Source organism: Erythrolamprus reginae, chromosome 1 (genome assembly GCF_031021105.1).
Source record: "Erythrolamprus reginae isolate rEryReg1 chromosome 1, rEryReg1.hap1, whole genome shotgun sequence".
NCBI lineage: Eukaryota > Metazoa > Chordata > Lepidosauria > Squamata > Dipsadidae > Erythrolamprus > Erythrolamprus reginae.
Window position 1 is genome coordinate 16,124,640 of NC_091950.1, and position 17,257 is coordinate 16,141,896.

Genomic DNA, 17,257 nt, shown 5'->3' on the forward strand with positions numbered 1-17,257 from the left:
TTATAGTTATAGTTATAGTTTATTAGATTTGTATGCCGCCCCTCTCCGAAGACTCAGGGTGGCTCACAACATAACAGTGACACAATACATTACAAATCCAATAATAGAAAATTAAATCAATTTTAAAAAACATTAATAACATAGTAAAATCCCTAACTGTACAATCATACACATTCAACCTAATCCATCATACAATAAGGCCAAAAGCAAAATAAAAAAACGGGGGGTGGGGAGAAGGTGGTAATAATCCCCACGCCTGGTGACAAAGGTGGGTCTTCAGCATTTTACGGAAGGCGAGTAGGGTGGAGTCTGTTCGATTCTCTGGAGGGAGTTGATTCCAGAGGGCTGGGGCCACCACAGAGAAGGCTCTTCCCCGGGTCCCACCAGCCGATATTGTTTGGTCGACGGGACCCAGAGAAGGCCAACTCTGTGGGACCTAATCGGCCGCTGGGATTAGTGCGGCAGAAGGCGGTCTCGGAGGTATTCTGGTCCGATGCCACGAAGGGCTTTATAGGTCATAACCAACACTTTGAATTGTGACCGGAAACTGATTGAAGGAGAAGGTGGGAGGTATTCCGGAAGTGATAATAATAATAATAATAATAATAATAATAATAATAATAATAAGAAGAAGAAGAAGAAGAAGAAGAAGAAGAAGAAGAAGAAGAAGAAGAAAAAGAAGTTTCTAAATGTAAAATAATGCACTTGGGAAAAAGGAATCCTCAATCTGAGTATTGCATTGGCAGTTCTGTGTTAGCAAAAACTTCAAAAGAGAAGGATTTAGGGGTCGTGATTTCTGACAGTCTCAAAATGGGTGAGCAGTGTGGTCGGACAGTAGGAAAAGCAAGTAGGATGCTTGGCTGCATAGCTAGAGGTATGACAAGCAGGAAGAGGGAGACTGTGATCCCGCTGTATAGAGTGCTGGTGAGACCACATTTGGAATCCTGTGTCCAGTTCTGGAGACCTCATCTACAAAAAGATATTGACAAAATTGAACGGGTCCAAAGACGGGCTACAAGAATGGTGGAAGGTCTTAAGCATAAAACGTATCAGGAAAGACTTCATGAACTCAATCTGTATAGTCTGGAGGACAGAAGGAAAAGGGGGGACGTGATCGAAACATTTAAATATGTTAAAGGGTTAAATAAGGTTCAGGAGGGAAGTGTTTTTAATAGGAAAGTGAACACAAGAACAAGGGGGCACAATCTGAAGCTAGTTGGGGGAAAGATCAAAAGCAATATGGGAAAATATTATTTTACTGAAGGAGTAGTAGATCCTTGGAACAAACCTCCAGCAGACGTGGTTGGTAAATCCACAGTAACTGAATTTAAACATGCCTGGGATAAACATATATCCATTGTAAGATAAAATACCGGAAATAGTATAAGGGCAGACTAGATGGACCATGAGGTCTTTTTCTGCCGTCAGTCTTTTATCTTTCTATGTTTCTATGGCCCAGGTGACTACCAATCTGGTATGAGTTGCTGTCAATTAGCAGGAGCACTTAATAATAATCATAATCATCATCATAATAATAATAATGGACTCTGCTTTTTGAGCACCCCTTTTAAACAATCTCTTTCCCTCCTGTTCCAGATTCCACCAAGGGGATTACACCGTGGAGGTCAGCATCAACGATTACCTGGACATATACTGCCCGCATTATGAGATCCCGTTTCCCATGGACCAGATGGAGAGATACATTTTGTACATGGTCAACTACGAGGGACACAGCTCCTGCGACCACCGGCAGAACGGCTTCAAACGCTGGGAGTGTAACCGGCCGGATTCGCCCAACGGGCCCCTCAAGTTCTCCGAGAAGTTCCAACTTTTTACCCCTTTCTCCTTAGGATTCGAATTCAGACCAGGGCACGAGTATTACTACATTTGTAAGTACTGAAAGCTACCCTACGTTTCCCGTAGGAACCGGGCATGCTGGAGTTCTCCGGGGCGAGATGAAAGCTTGGAATAGGGGCGGGTTGCCATTACCGGTGCTACTGGTTCACTGCGCGCGCAGCTTTAGTTTTCTTGCATGTGCGTTGCAGCAGTTTTTGCCTCTGCGCATGCGCAGGAAGCGAAATGCGCTGAAATTTTGAGAGGGGATGCATGAGATTTCGGCAACGTTTTTTGCTTCCGGGCGTGCATGGAAGCAAAAAATTTTTCCTGATTGCTGGCTGCCCGAAGTTCGGCAGTTCGAGTTTCACCGGTTCAAGGTTGACTCGGCCTTCCATCTTTCCAAGGTCGGTAAAATGAGGACCCAAATTGTTGTGGGGCAATATGCTGGTGTTATTTATTATTTATTATTATTTATTAGATTTCTAAATACAGTGGTCCCTCGACTTGCGCGTTCTCGATTAGCGCGAAACGCTGCAACGCGGTTTTTCAAAAAATATTATTTAAAAAATAAAATATTAAAATATTATTTTAAAAAAATTTTTTTTAAAAAAAAAATTTTTTTTAAAAAAATTTTTTTTATTCTGTTCCCTGAATGGAGACCGCCGGCCGCTCAATCGGGCCGGCAGGGAACAGAATGGAGCCTTCCGCAGCGGGGCTGGTAAGGGGGGGAGCCGAGGGGGGAGCCGAGCCCAGCCCCGTGGCATTCGCTTTCCTCCCGCCGGCAGCCGACTGATCGTGGGCTCCTTCGCAACCTCGGAGAGCTTCCTGGTTTTCGTGAGCTTTCATGCCCCGGAAGCTCTCCGAGGTTGCGAAGGAGCCCACAATCAGTCTCGGCTGCGGGTGGGAGGAAGGCGAATCCCCCGTGGGCTCCGTTATATTTTCCGCTGCCAGCCAGGCCATGCTGGCGGCAGCGGAACAATCGCTGGGTGGAAGGCGTGCTCGGCTCTGCCGCTCCAGCCGCTTTCGGCCGAGCCTCCCCGGCCAAGCAGCCAGGGAAGTCGAGCCAGGCGTGGCGGCGGCAGCGCTGCTTCTCCGGTCGCCCGGTCCAATCCTGCCTCCTGCGCCGATGTTCCCCGCTGCGACGGAAGGCAGTCGCTTGGCTAGGGAGGCTCGGCCGAAAGCGGCTGGAGCAGCAGAGCCGAACACGCCTTCCACCCAGGGAGTCCTGCCCTTTCATTCCCGCCGACCACAGGGGCGAGGGGTGGGGATGAAGGGGCAGGACTTCCCGGGCGGAAGGCGTGCTCGGCTCTGCCGCTCCAGCCGCTTTCGGCCGAGCCTCCCTAGCCAAGCGACTGCCTTCCGTCGCAGCCGGGAACATCGGCGCAGGCCGCCGCCACGCCTGGCTCGACTTCCCTGGCTGCTCGGCCGAAAGGGGCTGGAGCGGCAGAGCCGAGCATGCCTTCCGCCCGGGAAGTCCTGCCCCTTCATCCCCACCCCTCGCCCCTGTGGCCGGCTCATCCAGGGGGGCGTGTGTGGACTGGCAAGCGGCAAGCGGGAAGACCAAGGGAAGGTTCCTTCAGCCGCCCAACACCTGATCCGCTCCGCAGCGCGGCAGCAGCGAGGAGCCGAAGATGGGGTTTCCCCTTTGCCTTTACCCCATCTTCGGCTCCTCGCTGCTTCCGCGCTGCGGAGCAGATCAGCTGTTGGGCGGCTGAAGGAACCTCCCCTTGGTCTTCCCCGCCGCCCACACGCAAACTCCACCATCTGCGCATGTGCGGCCATGAAAAAAAATGGCGCACATGCGCAGAAGGTTTTTTACTTCCGCATCCAGTATAACGCGGAAATCGGTTAGCGCGGGAGGTCTTGGAACGTAACCCCCGCGCTAATCGAGAGATCACTGTATAACAATTCAGTGATCCCTCGATTTTCGTGGGGGTTGCGTTCCCAGACTGCCCGCGAAAGTAGAATTTCCGCGAAGTAGAGATGTGGAAGTAAAAACACCATTTTTGGCTATGGACAGCCAAAAACTACGCCGCACACCCTTTTCCAAGGCCGCACAAGGAGCCGGGCTTGAAGTTGGGGGCGGAGAGTGACCAAAGTACGGAGGCCGGCAAAGATTGTTTTGAATGTCGGCCTCCCCCGCCCCCCAGCACCTCCGGCCCCCTCATCACTACCCCCCTGCCCGCCCGATCCGCCCCTCTCACCGGCTTTCTTGGGGCACGGGTCCTCCTGCAGCAGTGCTGGCGGCTACGGCTTCTCATCCTCCTCATTCGGCCGCTAGCCGCTCTGAGCACTTTGAGAATGCCCGCCCCGCCCCTCTCGCAGTCCCTTAGCTGAGAGCGCTTTTGTCCCAGCTGTCAGCGAGGGGGCTGCAGGAGAGGCGGGGCAGGCGTTCTCACAGAGAGAGAGCAACAGACAGAGCGAGATAGAAAGGAGAGAGGGAGAGAGAGAGGGAGAAAGAGAGAGAGAGAGAGAGCAAGAGGGGAGGAGAGTGGAAGGTAGAGAGAGAGAGAAATGATAGAAAAAAGGGGAGAAAAAAAGAGAAATGAGAAAATGATTGAAGCAGAGAATGACAGGAAAGAGAGAGAAAGAGAGAGAGAAGTGACTCTTGGTGATGACGTATGACGTCATCGGGCGGGAAAAACCGTGGTATAGAAAAAAACCCACGGAGTATTTTTTAGTTAATATTTTTTGAAAAAAACGTGGTGTAGCCGTTTCGCGAAGTTTGAACCCGCGAAAATCGAGGGATCACTGTATATATGAAATCTAATAACTATAAAATATGAAGATTTACTAAAACATTTTAAAAGACCCCATGTGCACTCACACACATTCGTCCAAACCAATCATATCTCATAGCGGCCGGAGAAAGTCTCATGATATTGTTACAGAGGGGGGGCTGTAAAGCACTATGAAGTAATATATAATTCTAAGGGCTATTACTATTTTCAAGAAAAATAGGAAATTTGTCCTTAGTTCTAGGAGAAATTGCTTCTCTCCTTGATTGGTTTCCATCCATTGCATCTTCAGATGCTTTGGAGAACAGCTTGACTCCTTCTTCTTTGTGGCCGACCCTCCAATACTGGAGTGCTGCTATTATATCACCCTAGTCCTTCTTTTCACTAAAGTAGACATACGCAATTTCTGCAAACGTTCTTATGTTTTAGTCTCCAAGCCCTTAAATCATCTTCCTTGCTCTTCCTTGCATTCTTTCTAAAGTCTTTTTATATATATACACTGCTCAAAAAAAAAATAAAGGGAAGACTTAAACAACACAATATAACTCCCAGTAAATCAAACTTCTGTGAAATCAAACTGTCCACTTAGGAAGCAACACATTGACAACCAATTTCACCTGCTGTTGTGCACGTTCAACTTTGTACAGAACAAAGTATTCAGTGAGAATATTTCATTCATTCAGATCTAGGGTGTGTTCTTTGAGTCTTCCCTTTATTATTATTATTTGAGCAGTGTATGTATGTATGTATGTATATCTCTGGGACCGCCTTCTGCCGCACGAATCCCAGCGGCCAGTTAGGTCCCACAGAGTGGGCCTTCTCCAAATCCTGTCAACTAAACAATGTCGTCTGGCGGGACCCAGGGGAAGAGCCTTCTCTGTGGCGGCCCCGGCCCTCTGGAACCAACTCCCCCCAGAGATTAGAATAGCCCCCACCCTCCTTGCCTTTCGTAAGCTCCTTAAAACTCACCTCTGCCGTCAGGCATGGGGGAACTGAGATATTCTTTCCCCCTTGGCCTCTACAATTTATGCCTGGTATGTTTGTATGTATGTTTGGTTTTATAATAAGGGTTTTTAGCTGTTTTAGTATTGGATTGTTACATGCTGTTTTTTATCACACTTGTTAGCCGCCCCGAGTCCACGGAGAGGGGCGGCATACAAATCCAATAAGTAAGTAAGTAAGTAAGTAAGTAAGTAAGTAAGTAAGTAAGTAAGTAAGTAAGTAAGTAAGTAAGTAAGTAAGTAAGTAAGTATCTATCCTAGTCTCCCTTAATTTTCAAATTCAGCACAAACATGTGATGTGTATATATATATATATATGTAGATTGTTCTGAGTTCGGGTTTTGCCCCGTGTAATATTTTGAGTGTCTATGCGACGTTTCGGTGAAATCACATTCACCATCATCAGGCTGAAGTTTCAAGCTTCGTGCTGTTGTAAATATTTACATATTTACATTCCATATTTACAACAGCACGAAGCTTGAAACTTCAGCCTGATGATGGTGAATGTGATTTCACCGAAACGTCGCATAGACACTCAAATTATTACACAGGGCAAAACCCGAACTCAGAACAATCTACATACATACACTGCTCAAATAAAATAAAGGGAAAACTATATATAGAAAATGATGTCTAAAACTGAGATCTTATCAAGGCATTATAAAGCAATACTAATATTTCATGGGTTCGTGATTCTATCCTTCTATTAATATAGCTAGGATTGCATTGTGGGTTTTTGGGGGGAGGGACAAGTTGGCATGTTGGCAACATACAAATGTAATAAATAATGATGATGATGATGATGATGATGATGATGATGATAATAATAATAATAATAATAATATTTTGGGCAGTGCAATATTGCTTTTTTTGTGTTTGTATCTCTGTGTGTGTAAGTTTTAAGTATAGAAATGAGTTCATTTGCTACTGGAAAAGCCTCCCACCTCCCCGAGACTCAAAATTCCCCCCACCCTCCAAATCTGCCTTGCCCCTTTGCAACGATGTCACAACATCTGTACATTGTCTCCCGTCACCCTTCAGCGGACTGTGTGGAAGATGCAATCAAGAGATTGTGTTTACAAACCACCGCGCACAGACAAGTATCACCCACCCCAATTTAGCTTGGAAGGATATTAGTGTTTCGCTGGCGCTAACTGGAGATAATCATCTAGTCTTGACTCGCAAAGAACCTTTTGTAGGTGAACGTGTGTGATTAAGAAGGGGGGCCGGGGAGGGCTATGTTTGCTATCCATGCCCTCAGTGCAGTCCCAACAAATTAAAAGCCACATCTAACAGAGAACACACATTTATCCACACTTAACCACTACATCATTGGGAGCTTTCCTCGAAAGTGTGTGTTTTTATCTATTTACTGGACCACCCTGTGGCCCTGCGTAAATCCTTTCAGAGATATTTCTTTACCATATTCCTCAATGTTTTCAACCAAGGCAGAGCTTCCAATATCCTTTTATATACTTTTCCGACATACTCTAAGCAAAGGCTCAGACTGGAAGACCTCCAAGGTCCCTTCTAACCCTGTTGTTGTTGTTATTCACAAAAAACAGTAATGCACAGCAAACAAGATTGATATGCTGTGTTTCGTATCACAATATCACAAGTTGAACACTTCCCAAGCTTCTAGGACTGTGTGATGCTATTTTCGTATGATGTGCTCAGATCCACGTTTGGTGGCCTTTTGCAACGGACAGATTGTCATTTTGTCAATGTTTATTGTCTAAAGTCTTTTGGCACAGCACCCAGTGTGCCGATTACCACTGGGACCGCCTGTGTTTGTGCCAGAGTCATTGTAGTTCGATTTTAAGATCATGATATTGGCATAGTAGTAGTAGCAGCAGCAGCAGCAGCAGTAGTAGTAGTACGTAGTAGTAGTACAGTGATCTCTCGGTTAGCGCGGGGGTTACGTTCCAAGACCTCCCGCGCTAACCGATTTCCGCGTTATATTGGATGCGGAAGTAAAACCACCATCTGCGCATGTGCGCCATTTTTTTCATGGCCGCACATGCGCAGATGGTGGAGTTTGCGTGTGGGCGGCGGGGAAGACCAAGGGGAGGTTCCTTCAGCCGCCCAACAGCTGATCTGCTCCGCAGCGCGGAAGCAGCGAGGAGCCGAAGATGGGGTAAAGGCAAAGAGGAAACCCCATCTTCGGCTCCTCGCTGCTGCCGCGCTGCGGAGCGGATCAGGTGTTGGGCGGCTGAAGGAACCTTCCCTTGGTCTTCCCGCTTGCCGCTTGCCAGTCCACACACGCCCCCCTGGATGAGCCGGCCACAGGGGCGAGGGGTGGGGATGAAGGGGCAGGACTTCCCGGGCGGAAGGCATGCTCGGCTCTGCCGCTCCAGCCCCTTTCGGCCGAGCAGCCAGGGAAGTCGAGCCAGGCGTGGCGGCGGCCTGCGCCGATGTTCCCCACTGCGACGGAAGGCAGTCGCTTGGCTAGGGAGGCTCGGCCGAAAGCGGCTGGAGCGGCAGAGCCGAGCACGCCTTCCGCCCGGGAAGTCCTGCCCCTTCATCCCCACCCCTCGCCCCTGTGGTCGGCGGGAATGAAAGGGCAGGACTCCCTGGGTGGAAGGCGTGCTCGGCTCTGCCGCTCCAGCCGCTTTCGGCCGAGCCTCCCTAGCCAAGCGACTGCCTTCCGTCGCAGCGGGGAACATCGGCGCAGAAGGCAGGAGAGGACCGGGCGACCGGAGAAGCAGCGCTGCCGCCGCCACGCCTGGCTCGACTTCCCTGGCTGCTTGGCCGGGGAGGCTCGGCCGAAAGCGGCTGGAGCGGCAGAGCCGAGCACGCCTTCCACCCAGCGATTGTTCCGCTGCCGCCAGCATGGCCTGGCTGGCAGCGGAAAATGTAACGGAGCCCACGGGGGATTCGCCTTCCTCCCACCCGCAGCCGAGACTGATTGTGGGCTCCTTCGCAACCTCGGAGAGCTTCCGGGGCATGAAAGCTCACGAAAACCAGGAAGCTCTCCGAGGTTGCGAAGGAGCCCACGATCAGTCGGCTGCCGGCGGGAGGAAAGCGAATGCCACGGGGCTGGGCTCGGCTCCCCCCTCGGCTCCCCCCCTTACCAGCCCCGCCGCGGAAGGCTCCATTCTGTTCCCTGCCGGCCCGATTGAGCGGCCGGCGGTCTCCATTCAGGGAACAGAATAAAAAAAAAATTTTTTTTTTAAAAAAATTTTTTTTAAATAATATTTTAATATTTTATTTTTTAAATAATATTTTTTGAAAAACCGCGTTGCAGCGTTTCGCGCTAATCGAGAACGCGCAAGTCGAGGGACCACTGTAGTTGTTGTTATTATTATTATTATTATTATTATTATTATTATTATTATTGGATGATCAGCATCAAAGTGGAGGTTAGAAGGATAATGGGGACACCTTTAGAAGACTTGATAAACTGATCAATCAGAATAGAGCTGGAAGGGACCTTGGAGGTCTTCTACCCCAACCCCCTGCTCAAACAGGAGACCCTATACCAGTGATGGCGAACCGTTTTTGGTTCCCGTACCAAACAGTGGGGGGGGGGGGGGGTTGCATGATATCACTAAGTTTTTCTTGTTATTTTTCATCAATTCGGCTGTCACCTTGTATGTTGACATCAATGATCCACACTTGTACTTGTATGGTGTAGTGTGTTTCATAATAATAATAATAATAATAATAATAATAATAATAATAATAATAATAATAATAATAATAATAACAACAACTGCTTGCCTCCAGAAGTTATGAATGCTCCAACACTGGAGGTTTTTAAGCAGATATTGGATAACCATCTGTCTGAAGTAGTGTAGGGGTTCCTGCCTAAGCAGGGGGTTGGACTAGAAGACCTCCAAGGTCGTTTCCAACTCTGTTGTTGTTGTTGTTGTTGTTGTTATTATTATTATTATTATTATTACTTGAAGACTATTCTTCGGAGAGGGGCGGCATACAAATCTAATAAATTATTATTATTATTATTATTATTATTATTATTATTATCACTTGAAAACTTCTTTAAAAATTCAGGGAGGTATTCGGAGATTCAGGGGAGGGATTCAGCCAGTTTGGACCAGTTTGGATGAACTGGATGTTAATTTTATATCTGGTTCGCCGAGCCCATAGTTGCAAGGACTGGCTGACCCCATCCCCCCCCCCCAGGAATCTCCACACGGGCCCTTTTGAATGTGAGGTGACTGCAGGACCCACATGGAAAGTCTGGGCAGGCAAAGAAGGGGCCTACCAGAAGTCAGGAAACGAGCCCATTTCCGGCCTCCAGAGAGCCTCCGTAGCCCTGGGGAGGCTGTTTTTGTTCTCCTGGAGACTTGAGGAAAGCATCACCCAGGATTGCTATTACTCACACCCTGCTTATATGTGGACGACACTCCCACACTGCCCCACCCACCGCGGATACATACATGACCCCCTCTGCTCCCCTGTTTCCCAACTTCCAGTGGGCCCGGTAGGCCCGTTTTTTACCCTCCTCAAGCTCCAGAGGCGCCATCCCCTGCCTCCCCAGAACTCCTCCGGAGGCCAAAAACACCTTCCCGGAGCCTGTGCACAAGCCGAAAATCGGTTGGCCGGCACACACGTGAGCGCTGGAGCTGTAATACAGTGATCCCTCGTCTTTCGCGGGGGATGCCTTCCAAGACCACCCGTGAAAAACGAATTTCCGTGAAGTGAAGATACAGTGTTCCCTCGATTTTCACGGGGGTTACGTTCCAAGACCTCCCGCGAAAGTCGATTTCCCGCGAAGTAGCAGTGCGGAAGTAAAAACACCATTTTTGGGTATGGACAGCCAAAAACTACCCCCACGCACCTTTTTTCAAGGCAGCGCAAGGAGCTGGGCTTGAAATTAGGGCAGGGAGCGACGAAAGTGCGGAGACCGGCAAAGATTGCTTTGAATGTCGGCTGCCCCCGCGCCCCCAGTGCCTCCGCCCCCCTCGCCGCTACCGCCCGCCCGCCCGATCCACCCCTCTCACTGGCTTTCTTCGGACACGGGTCCTCCTGCAGCAGCGCTGGCGGCTATGGCTTCTCATCCTCCTCATTCGGCCGGTAGCCGCTCTGAGCGCTTTGAGAATGCCTGCCTCGCCCCTCTCACAGTCCCTTAGCTGAGAGCACTTTTGTCCCAGCTATCAGCGAGGGGGCTGCAGGAGAGGTGGGGCAGGCGTTCTCACAGAGAGGGAGAGGGAGAAAGAGAGAGAGAGCAAGATGGGGGAGAGTGGAAGGTAGAGAGAGAAAAAAATGATAGAAAAAGGGAGAAAAAAGAGAAATGAGAAAATGATTGAAGCAGAGAATGACAGGAAAGAAAGAGAAAGAGAGAGAGAAGTGACTCTTGGTGACGACGTATGATGTCATCAGGTGGGAAAAACCATGGTATAGAAAAAAAAACCGCAGAGTATTTTTAAATTAATATTTTTTGAAAAACCGTGGTACAGTATAGCCGTTTCGCGAAGTTTGAACCCGCGAAAATCGAGGGATCACTGTAGTATTTTATGTATTTAACGAGTATTTGGACTTTTAAAACCCACCCTTTGGATTAAACAGTCATTGTATAATGTTTCTCAGCTGGAACTACATGGGATATCCTACCAGTTTCTTTAATCGAGTACGGTAGGACTGTAGAAGAATTTTATGAATTTTTTAAAAAATATTTTATTGATTTTCAAAAACAAACATAACAAACATGACATTCAACATTTAGTGGAGCTACAGTCGCTCCGCTCAAAGTGGAAGTCATCATTGTAATAAAAAAGAAAGGGGGGAAAAAGGATATTTTGTTATTTAACATCATCTATATGAAATATGTAAAATTATCAATTTTAAAATAGCAAGTAGCAACGTATATAAAAGTTTATAAAAATCGATATAGAAATTTTTAAGAGAAGAAGGAAGAGTTTACCTTTATATTGTAAATAATCACCAACTAATACAATTTAACTACCGTACTAAATTCAAATATGCAAAGTAATACAACAGCCTACTTATTTATTTTTCTTTGTTTCCCACCAAGTATATACCTTCTGCCAAATGGCATAAAGAAGAATTTTATGAATTTTTAATGGATTTAAAATTTTCAATGGATTTAATGGATTTAAGCCCCCTTTGAAAACCCGTGAAGTAGCGAATCCGTGAAAGATGAACCGCGAAGTAGCGAGGGATTACTGTAGCTCGCGTGCCAGCAGATATGACTCCGCGTGGCACCTTTGGCGCACATGACGTAGGTTTGCCATCACGGCTCTGTGACATGTTGGTTTTATATCATATTGTGTTAGGGTCACTTTTACGTCATCAAATGTCTTACAAAATTTGTCAAATTTCAATCCCAAGGAAGTCATAGATCCTGCGTGTTGGAGGCATTTTTTAAAGTTTTATCTACCATGTTTGCTTGCTTGCTTGCTTTATATCCCCACCTTTATTTATTTATTTATTCATCTATCTATCTATCTATCTATCTATCTATCTATCTATCTATCTATCTATCTATCTATCTATCTATCTATCTATCTATCTATTGGATTTGTATGCCGCCCCTCTCTGTAGACTCGGGGCGGCTAACAACAATAATTAAAAAACAGCATGTAAATCCATTACTAAAACAACTAAAAAGGTTGACTCAGCCTTCCATCCTTCCGAGGTGGGTAAAATGAGGACCCGGATTGTGGGGGCAATAGCCTGGCTCTGTTAAAAAAGTGCTATTGCTAACATGTTGTAAGCCGCCCTGAGTCTTAAGGAGAAGGGCGGCATAAAAATCAAATAAATAAATAAATTAAAAACCCTTATTGTAAAACCAATCATACATACAAACAAACATACCATGCATAAATTGTAAAGGCCTAGGGGGAAAGAACATCTCAGTTCCCCCTTGCCTGACGGCAGAGGTGGGTTTTAAGGAGCTTACGAAAGGTGAGGAGGGTGGGGGCAATTCTAATCTCTGGGGGGAGTTGGTTCCAGAAGGCTGGGGCCACCACAGAGAAGGCTCTTCCCCTGGGCCCCACCAAATGTTTAATAATAACTCAAGAAGGTGAACATGCCTAACACTCCTTCCTCGTCCTATTTGCCCCACAACAACCCTGTGAGGCTGGGTGGGTTGAGGGAAGACAGGCCCAAAGTCACTCAGCTGGTTTTGAGGCTACAGTGGGATTTGATCCCCCAATATCTCATTTTCTAGCATGGTTGAAAAAGTGTTGCCCTACGCTGCACCGGTTTGCCCAATTAAAAGGCTCCAGAAAATGAGAATAGCGTATAGATTTTATTTATCAAATTTGTATAGCTGCCCACTCTCACAAGAAATGACTCACGAGAAATAACTGGGGGCGTTGTTCAGCAATTAAAAGAAACCAATAATTATAGAAATACAATCATTGTAAGAACGTAAATCCATCATTATTTTTTTAAAAATCAAAATAAATTAATAAGTAAGAAACACAAACCACAGACATGAAGAAAATGAACTAGTGGAAGCATTTTAAGAGATTATTGGTTCCTTGGTCGTTTCACCCATCCCCCCTGTAAGATTTTAGTGAGTGAGCGAGTGAGTAAGTAAGTAAGTAAGGGAAGGAAGGAAGGAGGGGAGGGGAGGGAAGGGAAGGGAGGGAAGGGAGGGGAGGGAGGAAGGAAGGAAAGGAAGGGAAGGAAGGGAAGGGAGGAAGGAAGGGAAGGGAGGGGACGGAGGAAGGAAGGGAAGGAAGGAAGGGAAGGGAGGAAGGAAGGGAAGGAAGGGAAGTGAGGAAGGAAGGAAGGGAAGGAAAGGAAGGGAAGGAAGGGAAGGGAGGAAGGAAGGGAAGGGAAGGAAGGAAGGAAAGGGAGGAAGGAAGGGAAGGAAGGAAAGGGAGGGAGGGAGGGAGGGGAGGAAGGAAGGAAGGGAAGGAAGAGAAGGGAAGGGAGGAAGGAAGGAAAGGAAGGAAGGAAGGGGGAGAGAGAGAAAGGAAGAGAGAGAGAGAGAAAGAGAGAGAGAGAAAGAGAGAGAGAAAGAAAAAAATAGAATAGAATAGAATTCTTTATTGCCCGTTTGCTTTTACAACAAATTGTAGTCTTCACCTACAGGACAGGACAGGACAGGACAGAACATAATTCTTTATTGGCCAAGTGTGATTGGATGCACAAGGAATTTGTCTTTGGTGCAGATGCTCTCAGTGCACATAAAAGAAAAAGATACATTTGTCAAGAATCATGTGGTACAACACTTAATGATTATCATAGCGGTCAAATCAGCAATAGGGAAACAATCAATATTAATAAAAGTCTTGAGGATACAAGCAACAGATTACAGTCATACAGTTCATAAGTAGGAGGAAATGGGTGATAGGAATGAGGAAGGGAAAAAAACTAGTAGTAATAGTAGTGCAGACTCAGTAAATCAGTTTGACAGTGTTGAGAGGATTATTTGTTTAGCAGAGTGATGACTTTCGGGGGTGAAACTGTTCTTGTGTATATTTGTCTTGGGGTGCAGTTCTCTGTAGTGACGTTTTGAGGGTAGGAGTTGAAACAGTTTATGTCCAGGATGCAAGGGGTCAATAAATATTTTCACAACCCTCTTTTTGACAAGAAAGAAAGAAAGAAAGAAAGAAAGAAAGAAAGAAAGAAAGATTAATAATTAATAATAATTTATTAGATTTGTATGCCGTCCCTCTCCGAAGACTCGGAGAGAGAAGGAAAGAAGAGAAAGAAAGAAAAAGAAGGAATTGTTGCTTTCTACCACACATTTTAATCTCTGGAACTCACTGCTGCAGGATAATCTTAGGTTTGATCATCTTCCCCACTTCTTTTGTTTCCTAGTTTCATTATTTGCCTCGCTCATCCTCAAAGGATCTAAATGTGATTTTATTTATTTATTTATTTATTTATTTATTCATTCATTCATTCATTCATTCATTCATTCATTGGATTTGTATGCCGCCCCTCTCCGTAGACTCGGGGCGGCTAACAACAGTGATAAAAAACAGCATGTAACAATCAAATATTAAAACAACTAAAAAAAAACCTTATTATTAAACCAAACATACATACAAACATACCATGCATAAATTGTAAAGGCCTAGGGGGAAGGGAATATCTCAGTCCCCCCCATGCCTGACGACAGAGGTGGGTTTTAAGGAGCTTACGAAAGGCAAGGAGGGTGGGGGCAATTCTAATCTCTGGGGGGAGTTGGTTCCAGAGGGCCGGGGCCGCCACAGAGAAGGCTCTTCCCCTGGGTCCCGCCAAACGACATTGTTTAGTTGACGTACTCAGGATCCTCCCTCTGCCGTTCCCCACAATATTATCGTTTTGGCCAAGGAAAAACAAGGCTGTTGGACTAAATTCACACCACCCTATTGACCTCCTGGTGCGTCTCTGGAGCTCTTTAGAGTGGCCATGCCCCATTGAAACAGAGAGGGCCTGAGTCTCTCTTCCTTTTGGCACAATTATAATCTTCTGCCGAGATCTATTTTCATAATTAAAAGAAGAAGACGACGAAATCGGAGAACGCCAACTCCGACTTCTGATTACACTGTCAATCCTAACTAAGCAATCACAGCGACTGGTTTAATTAGCAAGAATGACTCTATTTAAACTCCATTGGGGCCTTGGGAATGGGGGATGCTTCGCTACCCAGCTGGGGCCACATCCTGAGAAAACAATAAAAATAAACCCAGCGTTCAGCACAGAACGAAAGAGAGCAGGGAGAAGAAATGGCTCAGAGAAGGAGAGAAAGTACAGTGATATCTCGTCTTACAAAATCCTCGTTATACAAACTTTTCGAGATACAAACCTGGGTTTTAAGATTTTTTTGCCTCTTCTTACAAACTATTTTCACCTTACAAACCCACCGCCACTGCTGGGATGCCCCGCCTCCAGACTTCTGTTGCCAGCAAAGCACCTGTTTTTGCACTGCTGGGATTTCCCTGAGGCTCCCCTCCATGGGAAACCCCACCTCCGGACTTCTGTGTTTTTGTGATGCTGCAGGGGAATCCCAGCAGCGCAAAAACGGGCGCTTCGCTGGCAACGGAAGTCCAGAGGTGGGGTTTCCCAGTGAAGGGAGCATCAGTGAAATTGCAGCATTGCAAAAACACAGAGGTCCGGGGGTGGGGTTCTGAGGAATTCACTAAACGAACGTTTGCAAATGGAGGATTCCCTGTAATCCAAGTCATTCTTTGACCATTATTAATTTATTTTTATTTATTTATTTAATTTGACCTCTACGCCATCCCATCCCGAAGGACTCAGGGCGGCTCACAATCATATAAAATTACCATATATATTTACACAAATGACTGCCAAAACCCCCCAAAAACCTAGAAACGGAGAAGAAAAAAAATCTAGAGCTGGTTGGGGGGTTTTTTCTCTCTCTCCTATCAGCTGATAATATCTAAAGTCACCTCCAAATATGCTTTTAGACCTTGTCTTACAGCACAGTAGGGTTTTCTTTAATCTTTTTTTGTAGCTTTTCTAACTTTGGGAACTTGCTTTGAATTAGGAGCTGTTGCAAATGTGTCCCAGAAACGGGACAGAATGTAATTATTATTATTATTATTTTTTGCAAGAACAATTCACCTAGGCAACAAACTGGAGCGTTCATTAAAAATCCTTCCTAAGCAGGTTAGAAACCAACCGCCGAGCCGTAAACTGGCGCCAGGCCGTGACATGCCGGAAAGTGGGCCACACGAACAAGCGAAGCCCCATCCGCGGGTTGTACACCAAACCACGCACCCTCCAGTCCGCGGAAAACCCTCTTCCCACAGAACCAGTCCCTGGTGCCCCAAAGGTTGTGGGAAGGGGTGATGGCACTGGATAGGTTGGGATCAGAAGCGGGCTGCTGCATGGACGATCCGGTACGCCGTCCTGGTAGAAAAAAATGGAGATGTGCACGCATATCTGCCTCCCTGATGTGTGCATAGGCGCGCCAGCGCGCGATTCAGCTTCTGCACATGTGCAGGAAGCGTAATTTCGCATGACGACACTTGCATGTTCTTGCGCGTGCCAAGTCCCCGGAGAGGGGCAGCATACAAATAATAATAATAATTATTATTATTATTATTATTATTATCATTATTATCATTATTATTAATACTAATAATAATTATTAATAATAATTATTATTAATGATAATTATTAATAATTGTTGAGTCTGCAGAGAGGGGCAGCATACAAATAATAATAATAATTATTATTATTATTATTATTATTATTATCAGCATCATTATTATTATCATTATTATTAATAATAATAATAATTATTATTAATAATTATTAATAATTGTTGAGTCTGCAGAGAGGGGCAGCATACAAATCTAATAAATAAATAAATAAATATAATAATATAATAATAACAATAGTTGTTTGTTTTGTTGTGATTGTTACTATTGTTGTTGTTGTTATTATTATTATTATTATTATTATTATTATTATTATTATCATCATCATTATTATTTTCCGGCAATTTTTGGCGATTTCTTTGCTTCCGCGCATGTGCACGTGTGGAAGGAAAGAAATAGCCAAAAATCGGCAAAATCTCCATTGCATGAGTGGTCCTTGCACAAAATTTAGCTTCCTAGACATGCGTAGAAGCCAAATCTCGCGCCGTGCATGCGCCCACGCCAGTCACCGGGAACACACTGGGAGCCCGGTGACAGGGAGCCCTTCACCGGTCGGGATAGCCTTGTTAGCACCCACCCCTCTCATTGAAGAATGAAATATCTAGGGTTGAGGGACCAGTGA

General features: G+C 45.9%; 1 protein-coding gene across 2 annotated transcripts in view; it reads left to right on the forward strand.

Annotated features, from left to right (window-relative positions):
• The window catches only part of EFNA2 (ephrin A2), a 395,967-nt gene that overhangs the window by 339,147 nt on the left and 39,563 nt on the right, over positions 1 to 17,257 (forward strand). For both annotated transcript variants that reach the window (XM_070745456.1, XM_070745465.1), the window contains exon 2: positions 1,597 to 1,889. In XM_070745456.1, the coding sequence (XP_070601557.1) occupies positions 1,597 to 1,889 (293 nt within the window). The remainder of the gene's footprint in view (positions 1 to 1,596; positions 1,890 to 17,257) is intronic.